Raw genomic sequence first — 20,753 nt, 5'->3', positions numbered from 1 at the left:
GGAGTGTGATTTTAACGCAGTTGGTTACATTACATTGACAAAGCAAGGAAATAAGACTTGGAAATATTTATAAGCCCAGGTTTTCGCTTGTACAAAAGGCCTTGGGAACAAGTGTCCAACTCGAGTGCAAGACGGCTGAGCCCGACTCTCCCATAGGGACTCTCTTGTAACCCTGGACTGACCCTGTCACCTGACCCTGGACCTGGCCTTAGGTTCCCCCACTAAGGGTCACGACCCTTTGGTCAAACACCATAGTGTGCCTGTCACTCGGATCGATGGCAGCCATGGCCTTTTTCTCATTCTGCCATTGTGCCAGATGACGTTAATTCCTCATCAGCTGGACGTGGAGAGTAGCACTTCAACAGCAGACCCAGGGTCAGATTGCTCCCCATTTGCTCCGTGCGGTCAATCATCTCAGGGCCGCAGAGCACCTGATGTGGTGTTGGCAGCAATGTGACCAAGACCAACTGGCAGGCCTGTTTGTTCGTCTTTTGTGCCATTGCGTAAATCACTTTTTCTCACACTTTCTGTGTTTTGTTCTCCCCCTCCCCTGTTCATTCTCTCTCTCTCTGCTCTCATCAGCTGTCCAGTCAATAAGGGCACATACTTTATTTAAACAATCACCAGATCAGGGACAGATTTAGGAGGATTGATCCCCAAGGTGATCTGTTATCCAAGAGAATACAGAGTCTTATCGAAGACTTATATTGATTAGTGAAGTGGGCTGCTAGTTGCATGAAAAGGCTTTGATTGTTGTCTTCACTTGAGAAAAAGTCATTATTGTGTAAGTTTACATATTTGGATACAACTACCGAGAAAATATATTTAAATCGTATACTGACTGTGTAAAATGGGTGAATAATTGATCTCTAGCTGTCCAGGTAGTTTGGGTTTTCACTCTTTGTCTTCCTCTCTCTCAGATAAGGAGAGCCTGATCACGGAAAGTGGCAAGCTCCACACCTTGGATATCCTGTTGAGTCGTCTAAAGGCCCAGGGACACAGAGTCCTCATCTACTCCCAAATGACTCGCATGATAGACCTGCTCGAGGTATAAATACACACACACAAACACACACACACACACACACACACACAGAGGACATTCTCATTCATATTGTAAAACCTTGATCCTGATCTTGAAAACACACCTTTATTCCGTCAGTTGGATATATGTCAGTGCTTCCAAGCCAGCGGTTTAACCGATAGGCTTCCAACGGTGAAGTATTGAGCTCCTGTACCTCTAATCAGCCTGCCTGTCCCTCGTTAGTGCACTCATTAGACAGCTAATTAACAGGTCAGGGCTAATTAGTGGGGTCTCATCTGTAGGGGAGGCAGCCAGATGGGAGGGACGACTAGAAGAAGTGAGGAGAGAGGAGAGGTGGAGGGGAAGAGGGGGAGATTGGGAGTGGCAAGGGCCTTGGGGTTAGAGGAGAAAGAAATTCTGCAGGAAATCAAAGACAAAGGTAGTTGAAGGGACAAGAAAAGAAAGGTTAACGTAAAACTTATTTTTCTGCTTGGAGCTTAAAGCCAGGAATGAGAACTGACAGGTCATTTTTAGCAGGCGATGGTCAACAGCAAGACTCTTATTACTCTTATCTATACAGGATAAATGCTCTAAGCTGCTTGGTTTGGGCACTGAGTCAACGCAGCTTTATCATCATATAATTTAGGTAATTTATAACAAGAACTGTTAAGGTTCATACTGAAGAAAACCATCGCACCCAACTCAGACACTTAATCTGTGTTTTAAGCTTATCGGCTAGCTGTAATCTATTCCACGTTCAGCAGCAATCAGAGTTAAAGTTCAAATGATAAAATCTGCGTCACCGCGCTCTCCATAGGAAAACAATGTTGCAAAGCCATTCTGCCGGCGATCATGTGCCGACAGCCTCAGTGCAATACTCTATTGTTGCCTCCATATTTGTTGCAAACATCACTATGGAGCCAAAAGCCTCTGGCATGATGTCACTGGGAATTCCTTCCCTGTTCACACAGCGCAGTGTTGTTTCCACAGCCAAATCTTTTGATGGCAGATGGACCCAACCCAGGTGGTTAAGGACTGTCTTCCTGTGTGTCTGGAAACAGTGGGAATGCCTTGTGTCAGAGGCCGTAGAAAAAACAGCGCTGGCGAGAGTGCTTGCACTGCAGTGCCATGTGTATTGCAGAAGTGCGTGTTTATAAGTGACCTCATACAGTTATGGGTGGCTGTGACAGCATCTCCTCCGCTAATGGGCGAAATGATTGAAATCATACACTCACCCACTCTGACTTCAGTTTTCCTTCACCGCATTATCTTTCTCATTGGTCCGAGATGAAAACTCTGCAGATGGAGTTGATTTCCTGAACACAGACTAACAGAAAGAGCGAAGGAGAAGCTGATGCTAATCTGTGTCATTAGCGTCATTGTTTTCGTCGCCAGTCGGCTGCCGGTTCTCCTGGTGACATCACGCTGTTGGGTGATGGATCGTTGAGGTCCGGGTGGCCTGAAGAAAAATAACATTGTTGGCTTTTTGTGGCAGCAGCCGAGATTGGAGCGGGACCGCCAAGACACTGCCCCTCTACATGAGTTGTGTGTCTGTGGCTGCTCAGACGGCACTTAGCTGAACTTGGAAGTCTGTGGCTTCGAGTTGGCAGGAATGCCCGAGCTGAGTCTTTGGTAACGCAGCCAGAAATCAAGAGAAGATTGTATCGAGGAATAAAGACTACAGATATACAGCTCTGGCTAAATTTTCCTGTCAGTTCCTCTTTCATATTATTAACCGACATAATGTGGGATACAGTGACCCATTACTCAATACAAAACATGGATTCAGTTTAGATTTTGGATCCAGTTTATGATGCAAACTGACTGTTTTATTATACATTTCTGCCACACTGTGATTGTAAATACAATAGAAGTGACTTAAAGATCCCTTCCAGACATGTTTTAAGATGTATATAAAACACTCTACTTTGAATAATAATTTGTGTCTTATATGGTTTTTCCACAAAAAAAGCTCATGAAAATCCTTCTCCCTCATTAAAACTCTAGAATCTATGAATATGCAAATATTTTTCATCTCAAAAGGACGACCATTCTCAGTGTTTGTGAGCTGGAGGCTTCAAGTTTCCACATCACACTCGTGTAAGCTGCATACTGGAACGCGACTGGCTCTAAACTAGTTGTGATGTCACAAATCATGCTCATGGATACGCCCCTTAAACTCATTTTCAATGAGCGCTGAGAAACTTTCCACTTTCAGTAGATGAATGTGAAAACAGCCTTCTAGTGTCAAACTCTGCACATACATCATTCTGAAAAGTCAAGCTCATTAACTTTGAGGCTTTGATGGATAGATGGATGGATGGATGGATAGATAGATGGATGGATGGATGGATAGTGTTGCAAGTTTTGGATATGTTGGTACTCTATGTTTCGTGACACTTGAAGCACTTGTAACATACTGGTGTGACTTCCAACTCAGATTTCTGTCACAAGGCTGGCAATCTTTGCTGTTAGCCAGTCGAAAAGTATTTTTAGTTCCTCTACTTGATGTTCTTTTCTGTTAGTAGTAAGCATTGCAGTCGGGAACAGGCTGTGACCTTGCACAGCGTGTTCCCAATTGAGCACTGCAATAAATACACAATGTATTCGTGCACTTCTGAGAGTTCTTTTTTTTCTTGACTGCGGGGACTTGTTATTGTTTGGGAAGTTCAGAACAACCTGGCTGCCACTGGCTGTGTTTTTGTAAGAAATGCTTTTGGGCACATCAATGTGCCAACTCCAGAGTACAAACGTAGTTTGAGGCGAGACAGAAATATTAGACAGGAAACAAGAAATGTCATCATGCTTTTAAACAGATTATGCTTTTAGTTCACTCGGATATCACAACCACAAAGAATTTTCTTACTAAATATGATTCCTAATAGGCTGCTGACAGTTGGTTGAACAAGATGAACTTTTTGTCCAGTGAAAAGTTCACTCGTATTTATAACATTAGCAGTGAAAAATATTACAAAATCTGTGAAAAACTGCAGAAATATAACAGTGTCACTTATGATTAACACAAGCTCATACAAAAAAAAAAATAGAAAATTGACAGCTGTTGACGTATAGATTTCAGTGTTGGAGAAAGTCCATACTGTAACATCCAGTATTACATAGCAGGACCAGAAAGGGCTCAACAAGCAACATGACAGTTAGCGATCTCAGGTGATCTTTTTCTTAAACTCTCTTCAGATAACTTTAGACGTAGATTAATTTTTATCATTAAGGAAGGCTGAATAAGGCTTTCCCGTAACAGTATCTGCAACATCCTGTTGGCAAGATATCAAACCCCAATTCAACAAGGTTAGCAGCATTTTGGCGAGCACCGGGCTAATGGTCCCTAATGTAGTGTTCACTCAGAACAGATGGGGCGGTTGGGAACAGAGCCAGACGTACTGAGAGGAGGGCAGGCCCTGCCGGGACAGAGGCCCCGGGTGTCATGACTGGGCTTTGAGGGGTCACAGAAAACATAGTGTCAGATCATTAGTATCATTGGTAATGATTGTGTGAGGTGAGTTTTGATGTGTAACAGCAATTGTAAGTGGCTCATTGGTTCAGGGGTTCAGGGCAGGGATAAAGAGAGATCAACATGTCACCTCATCACTGCTGTTGCTCTGACACCTGCACCTTAGGGGCCCCTCCCATCAGACCTAACACCCCCCCTCCACACACACACATACACACACACACACACTCACAGAGAACAGTTTAGGGGATGGGGGGGATAGAATATTAATTTCTGCATTTCTCAGTGTCTCTCTGGGCTTAGGATTGAAGTTTCAACTTCACAAAATGAACTTAAGAAATGTGAGATTTTTCTATATTGGACACAAAGTTGCAGCCAGACAGAAATTCTTTAATTTAAGATTAGTATTTGTTGACCCTTGGAATTTTAAAAACCTGCAGGGCTTATCTGATCCTTAGAGAAAGACTTACTCAGCATTGCATATTTGAGAACTTATTAAATTCAGTATATAGTTGCTGATGACTATTCCCTAAAGAGGCAGGAAAACAGTCCCACATTCCGATTTCCTCAGATTAAGATGACAAGAGTCTGCACATTTCAAAATCAGTGGTAAAACTGACCCGGGAAGGTTCAGCAGCAGAAATTCATTGATTCAAAAAGCTACATTCACGAATTCCATGCGGGGCTGGATCCGGTTCACTTTTTGTTCAAGCATCTTGAAAAGTAACAATCGCAATTCCTTTGGTATTTAGCAACTGTTCGCACTTATTACTTCCCTGATTCTATGTGACAGCTTTGTCGAAGGAAATGTTTATGTTTTTTGAGCAAATGCACTTAACTGATGGTGTACTAAGGCTAGCTCTGGCACAGACCAAAATAAATGAGGAGATGAGGAGGATAATGTAACTAAAACCCACATTGTGAAATTACTGTTCTGTACTTTTGGCATCCATCTTTTTTTTTTTGGGTCCCGTTTTCCAGGAGTACATGGTTTACCGCAAGCACACCTATATGCGACTCGACGGATCCTCCAAGATTTCTGAACGCAGAGACATGGTGGCTGACTTCCAGAGCCGGTGAGTAAGGATGATCTCAAGTGTGCGTGAGTGTGTTTTGCCAATAACTGACTATAAATCTGCCCTTTTTGTATATTGCCTCAATCAGTGAACAGTTTAATCTTAACATGGGCATGTACAAAACGAATGGTTTTGTGTATGTGTGTGTGCGTTTCCTCGTGAGTCCACATGCTCTGGTTTACATTAGTGCACAGCTCTGTGGCGCCGGTATTTCTCTGGTTCTTGTTGTGGGGGGGGGGGGGGGGGTGTAGGTAAGAGCGTCTTTTGGTTTATTGAAAGTGCTTTATTGTATGGAACTCTGCTATCAAGTACTTGGTTCAATTTCCATGCCTCTCTTCTTGTGAGGTTTTAACAGTCTGTAGCACACAGGCCCAGTTTTGCTGCCAGGCTGTTTTCAGGATTGGTTTCAGTTTGACATTGTTAAGAATGGTTCTTAATTTACATTGTAACTTAATTTTGTGCCATGATATTTGAGTATTTGCACTGCAGTTGTAAATGATATCTTTCTTTCTTATTTTGTGCATCGCTCCCCCTCCTCCTCCTCTTCCCCCTCTTCCCCCTCTTCTATCCATAGGACGGATATCTTTGTCTTTCTGCTGAGCACGAGGGCCGGAGGTCTGGGCATTAACCTGACTGCTGCTGACACTGTGAGTCACCAACACACTGAAGGAAAAACACTTAATTGATTGACTATATCAAGTATAAGAAACACTAATATTTTTAAATGTATCATACTGAACTTGCTCTGTGTGTGTTTCAGAAAAGGGTATAGATGATGTAAGAGCATTACTATGTTGACATTATGATACTATTGTATGGTTGCATGTGTTTTTGAAGGGGGGGGTAGACATCTTTCAGCATAATCTCCCTCTGTGTCCCTACAGCCTTAACCCTAACCCTATAGTTCAAGTGGGATTAGCTTTAATGACAATGATTCTATAGAGATGGTCAACACAGGACATCTGTCATGTCAAAGGGGGGGTTCACTTGGGATAACACATCGCCATATTTAGAGAGAAAAGAGTGTTGCTTCATGTATGTGCTGTCATCACATCATCACCAATAATAATACAGCAGGATTAAAAGTTGCAACTGGACCAAAGGTGATCTTGATCTCGTGTGGATCGTACTTTATTTTAGAAAAAATCATTTTTGTCTTCATACTCTTTTCTCTCTCTTCCTCCAGGTTATCTTCTATGACAGCGACTGGAACCCCACGGTGGACCAGCAGGCCATGGACAGGGCTCACAGACTGGGTCAGACCAAGCAGGTCACCGTCTATCGCCTCATCTGCCAGGGCACCATCGAGGAGAGGATCCTGCAGCGGGCCAAAGAGAAGAGCGAGGTCTGAAATTCAATCACTCACACGTACAACACATGAAATATGACAAAATAAGTCTAAAAGAACTACAGAGAAGTAAAATATATATCGATTTAAGGTAGAGTCATAGAGTCGATCATTCAAAAAGGTTGTTGATATTTGAACTAAATACCCCAACAAATACAGCCCTCCCACAGTTTTGATTAAATCAAGAAATTAGTATTAATCAATTTAAAGTATAGCTCTAGATTCCTGAGGAGTTTTCCTTTGAAATATATCCCCCCAATGAGGGTCTCTTTTTTTAAATGTTGCTTTTAAAAAATATATTAACAGCATTAACTCATTTTTTGAAGTTATTTGGCACCTGAACACATCACAGACACACTATTATACTCCCATTAATCTGAACTCAATTTGAGAGTTTTTAAAAAGCTTCTATTCCACAAAATCAATACATAAACAAAACACAAGCAGGAATAGAAATATGAATTGACGACAGAGTTGATTAATTCTGTGTTGTTCCTGTGTAATAAGATCCAACGGGTGGTGATCTCTGGAGGCAACTTCAAACCAGACACACTCAAACCCAAAGAGGTGGTCAGCCTGCTATTGGACGATGACGAGCTGGAGAAGAAATGTGAGTATTTGAAAACAAAGGCATGATTTAGATCAGTGCACCTATTACAAGAAGTAAGTATGAAGGAACATTTTAAAAATCATTGTGTGTTCTCCCGCAGTGCGTCAGAGACAGGAGGAGAAGAGGCAGCAGGAGGAGAGCAGCAAGGTGAAAGAGCGCAAGAGAAAGAGGGAGAAGTACGCCGAGAAGGTATGATCAGCAGAAAGCTAAAGGACTGTCTTGTGCATAAGTGGAGATTTTGTGCTGCTGATGGTGGAAGCTATAGAAAAGGTCACAGGGTCACTAAAGACATTTAGATTTATTCTTAAGGGATCATAATTATCCACAGCAAGTTTCATGGGAATCTGACCATCCGTTTGAGATATCTTGTCAGGGACTAAATAGTGTTAGCTGTAAGGTCAAAGGTTGACTGGAATCATTAGAAATCATCCTCTGGGGGATCATATCCATACCAGATTTCATGGCAATCTGGCCAGTAGTTGTTGAGTTATCTTCCTCTGGACTCAAGCGTCGGGCAGGATGTGAGATATAACTACAACCTAGGAAAGGAATGGGAATATATTAATCACTGTCCGCTTACCGTCTCCTTTACCATGTTTCTGCTTCTAACCCGCAGAAGAAGAACGAGGAGTCGGAGAACAAGAGGAGAAAGGAGGTGAACTTGGTCATCTCTCACGCGCCTTCAGCCGACAACTCCAACCTGTCTGCGGACGGAGATGACTCCTTCATCAGCGTGGAGATGGACTCGGCCATGCCCAGTCCCTTTAGTGAGGTGAGGGGAATCAAAGAACAAGATTTGTCCTTTTTTATGGAAGTGAAGGAGAAGAGAAATGGAAGTGGAAGAGTGTGTGTGTGATTTATGATGGCAGGATAGTTAGTGACTGCTCCATTATGTCACTTTGACCTGCATCCACCAACTCACTCTCTTATTCTGCATCTTTTGCTTTGAAATTCTGTCGCCTTTCCCCACCTTCCTTTTCTCATCCTTTGTCCCTTCTTAATATCTGTTCCTTTGTTTTGTTTATTGATTATCCTCTTTCCATGTGTTCCTTTCTTCTTTCTTTCTATCCTTCTGTCTCTCCGGTTTCTTCTTTACTTACCTCATCTCTCACTTTTTTTCCCTCCTTATCTATTCAATCCTTCTCTTCCTCTACCTCCCATCCTCCTTGCTTTCCTTCTCCTTTTTTGTTCCTTTCACTTTCCCTCTACGGTTCCCCTCTATTTTACCGGCCTGGTTCCCTTGTTTCCCTGTGGTGCTGACTCCCAGCCTGTGTGTGTGTCTGTGTGTGCTCCTGTACACGGCCAGATCTCCCTGAGCAGCGAACTCCAGCCCGGCTCATTGCCGCCGGACGCTGACGCGGACGAGAGCAGCAGCGACATGCTGGTCATTGTGGATGACCCGGTTTCGTCTGCGCCGCAGTCCCGTGCCACCAACTCCCCCGCTTCTGTGTCCGGATCGGTCTCTGACAACATGAACGGTGAGAGATCAAACGAGTTTTAGCTGGTCATTGCCCTTTGTGTGATTATTTATTTATTTAATGCTTATTTGTATAGGGTCAAGTTTATAGCATGAACTAACACCACATACTACAGAATTTATAACCTAAGCTAGTTTGCAATGCCCGTCCCTAGATTGGCCTTTAAAAATACATAAAACTCTTCAATGAAATGCATAAAGAACTGCAGAAAAACTCATCAATATACACACATTAAAACACAAAACATCATAAATGGACAAGCACCAAATCACTCATGACCACATTACTGATCCCTCTTTAAAAACTGTTTTAATTTGAGTTTAAAATGATCCCGTTAATCATCCATTTTGGGTTCTGTGGGTAAAGAGTTCCACATATTGATCCAAACAAACAAAAAACCAAAAAAAACATCTCTCCAAGTGAGGATTTACAAAAGGGCACCATACAATTCCCAGTAAACGGGCCTCACGTTAGAGATAGAAACACTGAGAGGTATCACCAGGTCACTGAGCACCTGAGGAACCTGGTCATTTAGGCTTTTATAGATTAGTTATAGAAGTGTTAATCGCTCGATTATATATCATCATAAGAGGCTTGATTTTTGTAGATGCTGCTTGTGACCAAAAAGTAACACAATACTGTGATGAATAAATGTGAAAAGATCAGTAAAACTATTTGCAGCATAAAACAGTAAACGGTCTCTAATGAGTCTAAATGCATGTAAATTACCTTTTGCAACCTTGCTCACCATTTTAACATGCTTCTCAAAGTAGCATGGGAGTTCTCAGACTGGCATCAGTGGACCATTATATGTATTTAGGTTTACCATTACATTATATTAGGATCATTATGGACTTTAATTAAAAAATCAAATATTGCCTTGAAAGTATCTTCTGATGATATGTAAGAGCTAAAGGTTTTACTCAGCCAACTTTACTACAGCTACTTTGTAAAACTTAACTAATCTGCTTTAAGAAGCTGCTAAACAGCACCAAGATTGTGTGTCCCATTGTCTAATTCCAGTTTGATTACACTATTTTAAAATAATAATTTTAAATATAGATGTAATCAGTGTGTAAAATGTGTTCTGCTCATCAGCCCACCCTGCTACCTTATGATGTACACTGTCAAAATGTTCATTTTTGATGTTTTCTTAGCTGAGTGTAATCTCGGTACATTCAATCTGTGCAGCTGCCCTCCGTTCTTAAAGCTCCAAACGTGCCAAACAAAACCTATGTGCGTTCTCTATGAGACAGTATTATCACATTACAGCGATGTTGGAAAAGGAAATAAGTGTGATTTACATGAGGGTCATCGCTGTACACGGAAGTCTGGCTGTTCTCTTCAGGACATGTGTTTTAATAGGCTTGTGTCCATTAAGATAAGTTGTCTGTTACCTCATATGTATCATGCAGCTGATTATTTAGATTCATGAGGATTTTATTGGCTGTAATGTTCTGGATCCAGATAGTGAATATATAGTTCATATTACTTCTACGGTATATCTGTACTTTGGATGCATCGCAATTCATTGAAACCCATTTGGGATTTTGGCTGCCATGCTAAGAGGCGCCTGCCAGAGAGATTATGAATGGCCTCTGCTAACCAGGCCCAGTGAGCTGGGAGGAAGTTTCAGAGATGCTTTAATGAGAAGTTTAGATGATGGAGTGAAGGTTGGAGTGAGGGAGCGATTGGTGAAACTTAGACAAACGAGTGAAAGGGGAGGAAGAGTGACATTAAAGAGGCGAGGGTAGGAGTCAGAGATTTATGGAGGGTTTTTATCTGTGGCTGGGTGTTAATGATAGGCTAGGCTCATACCCCCCACAGAGAGGGCTTGTGTACCACAGTGTTTGGATGGAAACATGCTAAGAAAACGCAGACCAGTGGAGAGACTTAAGCACATTATCAGCGAGGCAGACACAAGCTCTAATTCTGCAAGCGTTATGGAAAATGGGAGCACTGTTTCTGTTTTTGCTTGAGTCTGTACTTAGGCTAATGATGGGTAATGATGAATGTGTAATAATTCTTCTAGATTACAGTAAAAATAACCACATCAGTATCTTTTGAGGACTGGGGTTAAGACCAAGCCAGACAGAATATCTCTCTGCCAGAACTTTTTATTAGTACTGTTTATTCCTTCCTAACTTAATTTCTATCCTGTCTGTATGTAATATGTTCATGTACGCATTCAAAGAAGAGCCAATACAAAGGCAATTATAACAAAAAAAATATAAAAAGAAAAGCATTTGTCTGACTTTTGTTTTTCCTTCCTTCATCAGGCGTCTCAGCCTCGGACACAATCAGTCCCGGCAGAGGCAGGTCCGGGCGGAGTCGAGGACGCCCTAAAGGATCAGGAGGTGGAGCCAAGTCAGGAGGGAAAGGACGTGGGCGCAAGTCAACAGCGGGTAGTGCGGCAGCTATGGCAGGAGCAATGGCTGGTGCAGCAGCTGCATCAGCAGCAGCATATGCTGCTTATGGCTACAGTGTTTCTAAAGGTTAGTAAATACTGATCTCCAACTAATGCATGCATGCACAGACATGGTGGTCCATGTCTGTACTGTTGTGTTGTTTCATGCCCTTTATTTACAAGTTGTCACACTTCCTCTTTGGCATGGTTTCATCTTTAAAAGCAAGTAGGGATACACTGATGCAAACATCTGGATTATCAGAGCTGATACTGATCTAATTAAGCAGATCAGCTATCAGCCAGATGTGACAGATCAACAATTAAGTAAAGTTTCGTGGCATTATAAATTTAATTGCCTTCACTATCAGTCACGGTTTTTAGTACCACAGGAACTCTTGCCTAGCATTACTTTACAAAAAAATATTCAAAAGAGTGAGGTATACATATTTTAAATTTTGGGAAAAGAGGCGTCATATTGGATCAGGAAAAAAAGAGCGATTATATACCTAAAGTTTAGGTTTCGGAGTCAGGATCAGGTGAGAAAAAGTCAGATTGGTACATCTCTAAATTGAAGTTCCCTTCTCTAGTTGGTTCACATATTTGGGAAAACATTTTCCGATAAACTCACTTGATACTTGATACTTTAAGGAAATGGAAATGATTCTCAAAGTTTCTTCTGCAGTGATTGTGTTGCTCTGGCTAATGGCTCCAAATTCAAGTGAAATATTTTCAAAATTTCACACTGATGTAAAACATTTTTATAGTCTTGATAAGGAATGTATTGCCCAGTGTCACAGTTTAACCATCTTCATGTCTGTCTCTTTGTCCAGCTGGCCTCTCTGCATCCAGCCCCCTGCAGCCTTCCCTGGGCCGGTCTGGTACCAGCCCCGCCTTCAACCCCAGCAGAAGCTCGTCTCCTCAGGCCAAAGGAGGCACCTCCACCCCGAGCCCCCACAAACAGCTGACCCACAGCCACCACCACAGCAGCCACGGTGCAGTCAGGAAGGGGAAGGGCCCTGGCGGTCCTGGGGCTCGATGACGCACTCATACATTCTGAACACGCATGAATGTGCACTCACACACGCACAACTGTCTCACTATAGAACACACACACACACACACACACACACACATACACACACAGATAACTGACCTACTCTCACTGTGATCCCCACAGATGTCCTAAGCCTAAACTAATAAGTAGGGAGTACAGTATTTATAGTAAGTGAGGCTCACTACCTGGAGGACCATGCTCTTGCCTGCTGACTCAGCAACTAAAAGGACCCTTTTCACACCTACACACACACACACACACACACACACACACACACACACACACACACACACACAGTCATTTTAAGGTACAGCCCCTACCAGCCTCCATATTTTTCGTGTTAGTTTTTTTATTTTAATATGTCCAAGTCGGTGGACAAAATCTGCCTTGAGTATTTTTATTTGCATCGTGACGAGTATTTCCAAGTGCTTTTTGAGAAGACAAACTACTTTTCTACTCATGACAGGAAACTCTTTTGATTTGCTACCTAGCTACAACAAAGACGTGAACCAACACGTGTAGCTTAAAGGGCTTTGAAATCCTTGTGTTTGCCGGGGTAGTGAGGCAAAGAAGTTTCTGTCAAATGCACTGAGCCACGTCTTTTGTTTTTTTTTTTTTGTTTGTTTTTTTTTTTCTTTGCGTGTGTGTTATTGTCATACATGTACATTAGGTTATTTAATTGTTCTGTAGATATGCTCAGTGCAAACTGGTGGATGATTCTGCATTTCACAGAGCTTAAATGTGAACCTTACCATACCAACCCATACTTTACCAAACAATACGTCTACAGCTTTTGTACTAAAGCTCTTATTTTTATAATAAAAAGATGTGAGTACCCGTACCAACATGGCAGGTCTTAACATTTTTTGAAAAAAATGTATTCCAGTACAGCAGGAAATGAAAATTGATTATATATATTTTGTCTAATGGGAAAACGAATGGATGATGTAAAAAATTATATTCCAAAATGAGGGTTACTGGCTGATACGGCAATGCTGCTAAATTAAATTTATGAATTCATTCATGATTTGGTTGTCTAATATTTAAGTTATTTCAGTTTTTTTTAAAAAAAAAAGGCAATTCATCATAATTGTGAATGGGATATTCACCTGTAAAACAGTGTAAATTGTACTGAAGCCATTTCTATTTTTCAGAAACCGTTTTCGTGCTGAGGAGTCTGTGGTTCTCTTTGATGTCATTGATGTTTTAGAAAAGGTTTGCATCGGTGTCCTGAGTTGAGCACTACATCTGTTATAGGTTTGTTTGTTTTGTGTTTATAGTGTGATTAAAATATGATGTTCTATATTGATGTACATAATGATGAGAGCAACATTTCCTCTGGCTTTTCCCCCCATTTGCCTGTCTATTTTTATAGGTTGTGTGTACATATGAATAAATGCATCTGCCATTTTACTAACAGGAGGAGCCAACTGAAAATAAATGAGTGCTAAATCAGCTGTCCTGTTTGTTTGTAATGATTTTTGCTCACTTAAAGCGACAGTACGTAACATTTGACAGACAAAATAACACATTCTTCCTACAAATTTAGTGTTGAATTCTTATTTTTATATATATATATATAAAATATATATATATATTTATAAAATAAAAGAAACCCTCAATTCATCAGGACTTTTGCTGCTACAGTCTTGCGTGGTCTGGTATGACCAGTAGCTTATGGTGGCCAATGTTAGCAAACTTATGATAGACATTGCTGTTACAGACAGTCCAGATTCAGTTTGCTGACTATGACTTTTCTCTACTTGTGACACTGTTACTCTGAGTTTCAAAATTTGCCATTATCCCGTAAATGTTACTTGTAGCCACAGTGGCCAATATTCAGGAAAAGTTACATAGTCTTGCTTTAAATCTGCATTGTTGTTCAGCACAGTAGTATGCTAGGGGATAAGTAAACTTGGTGCAATCATATTAATCAACAAAGGATGGGTAAAATAATGGAAACATAAACAATATGTGATTATAAAGAACTTAATAATGAGCAAGGCCACACTTGGCTACGGTTTAACTTAAAGGACCAGTGTGTAGGATTTAGTGGCATCTAGCGGTGAGGTTGCAGATTACAACAAACTGAATACACCTCCCCTCATTCTCCCCCTCCAGGCATGTAGGAGAACCTACAGAGGCTGCAAAACTCGCTAAAAAATGCAAAAGGCCCTCTCTAGAGCCAGTGTTTGGTTTGTCCGTTCTGGGCTACTGTACAAACATAGTGATGCAACATGGCAGCCTCCGTGGAAGAGGACCCGCTCCCTATGTAGATATAAAGGGCTCATTCTAACATAATAAAAACACAATGATTCTTATTTTCAGGTGATTATACACTAATTAAAACATATTTATGAATATTATATTACATTTCTCCCAAGTCCGCTCCTCTAGATGTCTCTAAATTCTACACACTGCACTTTTAAAGAACTGATTACTTCTGAAAATGGGTTGATGGAGATTTTAGAGGCCATATCATGAGTTTGACATAGTCCTGATATTCATGAAGCTGTGGTGACCAGTCCTGTAAAACGGCTTCTTATTCCTTGGCTCTATAGAGCAGTCACCAGAGGTAATAACAAGATGGATGCTCATATATCACAGGAGAAAATGATATCTGCCAGCTGAAGAGCACCCTTCAGCATGCAGTGCAAGGGTAAGAAACAGTTTATCAGACCATATCACTTTCCTCTATTGCTCAGGGGTTCTTACCACAAGTTATGTAACTTTGTGCGGTGGCTTCAGAAATGGCCCTGCTATAAATATCACCTCTATAAAGCTCAAAAACTGTTTTTGTTGAGACTATCACAGAGGTATTGAATCAACTTTGGCTTTTTTTTTAAAACCATAACTTTGCTGTCTTTGGCAACTATCCTGTAAAGACTGCTTATCCTTGTTGGCGAGATTCAAGTCTCAGACGTCTCCCCTCTGACACCTGCAATCACAGAGTTTTAGAAACATGCTTGTTGAGACTCAACAGTCACTGAAACCTGAAGGCCATACTGAATCCCTTCACCGAATATGCCAACTACAACCACATATTTTGCTTCGCACTCAGTTTTTGCAAAACACTACACACAGTTACAGTGGTGGAAAGTAACTAAGTACATTTAGTCAAGTACTGTACTTAAGTCAATTATGAGGTACTTTTATTCGACAGCTTTAGTTACTTTTCAGATGAAGATTTGACACAATGGATAATATAACAAGTTTTTAAAATACAACACATTGTTAAAGATTAAACCAGTGGTTTCCAACCTTTTTGGCTTTTGACATCTTACCAAAAGCAGTGTGTAGTCGGGGTCACATTTCAGATATCTATGAGTTTTTAACAGCTCCTCCAAATCTTGATTTTTCCCTCTAAACTTCTCACAAGGTTTCATTTCAATAAATGTTCAAATGATCCAGTATTTCACTAAAAATAGATTAGGGAAAAAGTCCAAAAACTGAAAATAGATTTGGGTATTTGAACTTTGTTCTTTCTTCTTTCCTCTCCCATTAATCATCTCAAGACCCCCCAGATTTATCTGGTGACCCTTTGGTGGGGTCCAACCACTAGGTTGGGAACCACTGAACCAAACTAGCTAACTGTACATAAAGTAGTTGAAACTAGCTCCACCTCCAGCAGCTACAACAGTAACATGCTGCTCTAACACTGATGCTTCACTATTAATAATGTAATGATGTCATATATAATAATATATCAATCAGAGGGACCAAACCACTACTTTCACTGCAATACTTTAACTACATTTTGCTTCTGATACTTATGTACTTTTACTTAAGTAGGATTTTCATGTAGGACTTTTACTTACAATGGAGTATTTTCACATTATTACATTGAGATGTTTACTTAAGTAAAGGATCTGCATACTTCTTCCACCACCTGTGGTTTTCTATTTTAGGCAACATTCAAAAACATAATCCTATTTGGAATACCTCCCTGTCCAGTCCTAATTTCATTTATGGTGCTCCAACATTCAAAAATTAAATGTTTTTCCAGAAAAAAATGATTTGGCTACTGTGGATAATCCACAGACCTCACTGTGGACAGTTTTTATTGGAACTACTTTCTACTTAAAAATAGTCCCTAGGAAAATTGTTGACAGTGAGGTCTCAGGAACTGGGACATTGTTCTTGGAAAACATGTTGCTGTCGAGTTTTCCAGATGTAATTTTTCAGTCCTTTATTCAGCTGCATTATATTGTAATGAAAGCAGAAATTTTAGAGGAAGACATTAAAATTCCTGGCACTGTAAACAGCCGTAGGGATAGGGAAGTTTTTTTTTTCTTTTAAATTTTAGGTGAACTGACCCTTTAACAGATACATTGTACATCTAAACCTTTGCACCCCACACACAACCCAACCGAGGTAATCTATTTCAAATTTTCTGGGTGGCAAAGGTCTGAGACATCAATATTTTGAAGTGCACCTGAATTGACAGCAGTATATTTTCACATGGATTGGTGCAGGGCCAGTGAGATTTCATCTAGATGAGTGCCTCAGCGTGTTCTTCCTGGTGCACTCTGACATGACCACGGAGCAGACTGTAAACACAGGACTTCCAGGTCTGGGCTTGTTCCCGGCCAGCAGTTATATAAGCCTGTGCACCTAGATAGACTCTTGACTTGAATCCCATCCAAGGTACAAGCTGCTCCGGCCAATGTTTGGGAGTGTCCAATGTATGTTTGTATATATGTAGTCCAGGGACCTGTTCCAAAAAGCTGGTTTATTGAGTTATCTGGATAATACTGCTGAATAAAACCCAGTTAAAGTGGAACTGATGGGAAAAGGAAGGTAATCTAGGTACGTGTAACTCTGTAAGCCTGTTTCTTGGAACAAGCCCCAGGCATGTACAGTATGGCTATCAAATGTGGCATGTGTACACAGCTGACATATCCACATCTCCACTGATATTTTATGTAGAACTGTGTTTTACTTTGTGACCCGTCAAAAGAAAACAGTGTCTCCTTTCACTGCAAGTTATATAAGTTTGTGTTGTTGTTTCCTTCTCAGATTGTTTAATTTCAAGCATTTTTAAAGATATAGAGGTCAAAATGTTCAGTTTTACCCCCCCCCCCGCCCCGCCCCCTTAATCTTGTGACACTTCAGATATATCTTGATTGTTAACAGGATGATTTTGGCCATGCGATTTTGTAAGTCTGCCATTACAGCTTTTCCACAGATGGATGTGAATACACAATACTCCCCCATCTTCCAGATGAAAAAAAAAAGGTTTTATACTGCATGCATCTTCAGAGATTCAAGGCGTGTAATTTAACAAGCCATATCCAAGCGTTGATACAATCAGCACAAGATGTTGGCTGGCATTAGATTACAGAAAAGGAGGACACATCCCACTTACTCACATGAGTTAAGACAAACAACAAAAGTGATTTTTATCTTTTATTTGCCTTTACAGTGAATGGAAAAGTTACTACAAGCAACTTTTTAAAAAGAACAGGTCTGCACCATAAAAATCATCACAGCAGCCGTTTGGTGAATTGCGAATAGGTTGAACTGCTACAATTAATTTCTATACCGTCTGAATGGACTGGACGGAATTTGAACTGTGCAAATTAAAAAAAAAAAAAAAAAAAAGGTCAATGTGCATTTTATGAAACAGAACTGCACAGATGTTTACAGGCAACAATTCATTGATATTGCAACTCATGTAAAAAAAAGCACCAGGCTTTACATTACAATGTAAACATGAGGTCATGCTTCAGGAAAAAAAACAAAACTAACTCCACTTAAGTGTCACACTTCCCTTTTGTTATCACTTCAGTATAGGGGTATAACGGTACACTGGGTTCACAGTTCGGCACAGCGGGGGGGTGGGGATGTAACATTTTGGTCTTACATTTTGACAAATGTAAAGATCCAACAATGACTCATTGATTGTAACTTTTACTGACAGTTTAGTTTTGCTGCAGTGTAAAAAGGAAAATGACCTGTTTCTTGCAAGGAGTCAGGAAACCTGCTATATGCCGATTTATGGTCCAATTGTATCTGAAGTAGTTGAAACTAGCTCCACCTCCAGCAGCTACAACAGTAACATGCTGCTTACCGAACCGTGATCATTTGGGACGAATTCACGTACCGTTACACCCCTACTTCAGTAGCATTATAACACTGCATGGTAGTTATGAATATATTTTTAACATCATAATGTAGAGTTGGACCGCATGACTGATGAAAAGCTTCAGTGTTGTGGGTGTGTGTTTGTGTGTTTTGCGCATGTATCCACTATTAGCTAGTGAGACAAAGGGTACAAGCCACTGGGCTACCAACAGAAACAGATAGACCACCATGGTCATGGCTGCTGCCTCGATGGAGAACAGGTGATGGTCCTCCACCTGTGGGCAGCTGCTCCTCATGAACTCTGCCAGCCGGAGCAGGTACTCCAGGTTGTGGCCCGTCTTCCCTCTGCACATAACGATCTGGGCAGCAATCTCCGCTGGGCTGGCCTTCCCCAGGTAGAGAGCGTTGTCAGCGGTGGCGATGTACACCAGCGCCTGAACTGGAGACTGATCCTCCCCCTCGGGGAAGAAATCAACCATCTCGGTGATGTAGCCACCGCAGACCGTCTCACGCACATTCAGGTACTGCAGGGACTTCTCCACTTGAGCGCCCGTCACCTCGAACGCCACACCCCAAGTGCTGGCCTGTGACAAGAAAAAATAAAAAAAAACTTGTTAAGACATATGATTCAGAGGGGAGAGATAACAATGAACCCTTGAAGCTTGGAAACTCCAGTAAACCAATAGGAAGTAGGGCTTTCCACTTACGTCATCATCCTTGATTAGAGTCACCACTCTTCCGGGCTGCAGAGAGAAGAAGAAGAGAAATAAGTCTTGCGTCATGGACAACGCCTGGTAGTCAGGCCACAACCAGCAGCATCACAGCGGCTGGTTTGCCAACAACACAAGCAAATCATCATGTGCCAAAGTAAGCAAATACACTCTGAATCTTACCGTCTCGTCGTTTCCGCGGTGGAAGTTATCTCCGTGCCAGAAGCGTCTCTTGTAGCCTTGAATGTAACCGACTTTGCTCCTCTTGTACTCGAAGTCAGGTTTCCACACCAGTGACCCGTACCCGAAGATCCACAGGCTTCTCTTCTCGGGGATTATGTCAGACTTCATTTTGTTCGGTAGTGTTTGACGACGTTGAGATGAATTTATGGATCACTTTTTTCCCTCTCTCTCTCTTTCAACCACTGTTGAGCTAAGGCGACTAGCTAGCTAGCGTCAGCTTCCTCCGGTCCAGTAGTAGAGGCACCGGTTGGCTCGCCGGTATACCGCGGACGGTATTGGAGCCCAACTGCTTGGCAGTTGCGAAGATGGAGTTTCGCGGTTGATTTTTCTGTGCACGATGCATTGCCATTGCATTAGTGGTGCCGCATTATGCCTTAAAAATCCATGGCAGCCGCCTTGGCTTTCAGATCAATTAAAAATGTCAAAAACCGCTTTGGCCAGCTGCTCCGCCAGCCAGTGAAAACTCGACTTTAAGACTAACGAATGAAACGATCGAGGCCTGATCAGATAATTTTAGCGTTTCAAACACCTTACTGTTAGCCCGGCCTTTGTCCTCAAGCGGCAGTGATTTGAAGTGTTTCCTCGATAACATGGCGAAGCTGTGCTCATCTATTTATACAGCCAGGGCAATTGGGCGTATCCACTTCTGTATTTTTGACCAATAGGAATTAAGGTACGTTTTTTTACCCAATAAGATGTTGGTGCGCTGAATAAGGCAGGACTTTCAAGCCAAACTCGTTACACTATTGGCTAAAATTTTATGTGAGCCGCACACTCCTACCCTAACAGGATTGGCCGATGAACTGTCACTTCAATTGACTCAATTTATGATTGGTCGCCCGTGTTGTCATTCTCCGAAGATATTTCAATGTGGTTCACTGTTCTGGCTGATGCAACTTCCCACAGCATTACAGAGCAGCTGCAACAGGGCAACAAACCAAGACGTTGCATCAGATGGGATACAGGGCAGGGTCCTAAATAGGACGGTGTCAGATGTGTGTGTATAATATGTGTCAAAATTATATTTAAGTTAAACTCAAAATAAATTAAATGACCAAACACAGTCATGAAATGTGAGTCTGTTGATTAGCACCCTACATGGATGTTTACATGAGCCAGGGATTGAGAGGGCTTTAATCTAGTGACGTAGCTCAAAGATCAAATACCAAGACAAAGGTCACCTACCACTGAGGATCCCTCACTTCACTCCTAAATCATTTCCTCCAGTTATTTTTACTGTCAAATTT

The 20,753-nt window shown here is 41.4% G+C and overlaps 2 protein-coding genes across 2 annotated transcripts in view; one reads left to right on the top strand and one right to left on the bottom strand.

Moving 5' to 3' along the window:
- ino80 (INO80 complex ATPase subunit) overlaps window positions 1–13,921 on the top strand; it is a 35,040-nt gene extending 21,119 nt beyond the window's left edge. Inside the window, exons 26-35 of the mRNA XM_042390070.1 lie at window positions 921–1,048; window positions 5,475–5,569; window positions 6,144–6,216; window positions 6,756–6,914; window positions 7,425–7,527; window positions 7,628–7,716; window positions 8,144–8,299; window positions 8,834–9,005; window positions 11,285–11,500; window positions 12,243–13,921. Coding sequence (XP_042246004.1) covers window positions 921–1,048; window positions 5,475–5,569; window positions 6,144–6,216; window positions 6,756–6,914; window positions 7,425–7,527; window positions 7,628–7,716; window positions 8,144–8,299; window positions 8,834–9,005; window positions 11,285–11,500; window positions 12,243–12,451 — 1,400 coding nt within the window. The 3' untranslated portion in view covers window positions 12,452–13,921. The remainder of the gene's footprint in view (window positions 1–920; window positions 1,049–5,474; window positions 5,570–6,143; window positions 6,217–6,755; window positions 6,915–7,424; window positions 7,528–7,627; window positions 7,717–8,143; window positions 8,300–8,833; window positions 9,006–11,284; window positions 11,501–12,242) is intronic.
- A 3,941-nt stretch (window positions 13,922–17,862) lies between these two features.
- chac1 (ChaC, cation transport regulator homolog 1 (E. coli)) lies at window positions 17,863–20,108 on the bottom strand. Its single transcript, XM_042390634.1, has 3 exons — window positions 19,447–20,108; window positions 19,261–19,296; window positions 17,863–19,137 (listed from the first exon to the last, which is right to left on the bottom strand). Exons 1-3 carry the CDS (start codon window positions 19,612–19,614, stop codon window positions 18,616–18,618), a joined length of 726 nt encoding a protein of 241 aa, XP_042246568.1. The 5' UTR covers window positions 19,615–20,108; the 3' UTR covers window positions 17,863–18,615.
- Window positions 20,109–20,753: the final 645 nt, after the last annotated feature.

Source organism: Thunnus maccoyii, chromosome 17, assembly GCF_910596095.1.
Source record: "Thunnus maccoyii chromosome 17, fThuMac1.1, whole genome shotgun sequence".
Taxonomy (NCBI): domain Eukaryota; kingdom Metazoa; phylum Chordata; class Actinopteri; order Scombriformes; family Scombridae; genus Thunnus; species Thunnus maccoyii.
Note: the sequence above shows the minus strand (reverse complement) of the source record. Positions and strands in the feature narration are given on the sequence as shown.

What these genes read in the sequence shown, in the direction of transcription:
- chac1 (XM_042390634.1), bottom strand. Translation starts at nt 19,614, where the DNA reads ATGAAGTCTGACATAATCCCCGAGAAGAGAAGCCTGTGGATCTTCGGG. An exon ending in ACCGCGGAAACGACGAGACG is followed by an intron (nt 19,297 to 19,446) that starts GTAAGATTCAGA and finishes TTCTCTCTGCAG; the next exon opens with CCCGGAAGAGTGGTGACTCT. An exon ending in CTCTAATCAAGGATGATGAC is followed by an intron (nt 19,138 to 19,260) that starts GTAAGTGGAAAG and finishes TTCTTGTCACAG; the next exon opens with GCCAGCACTTGGGGTGTGGC.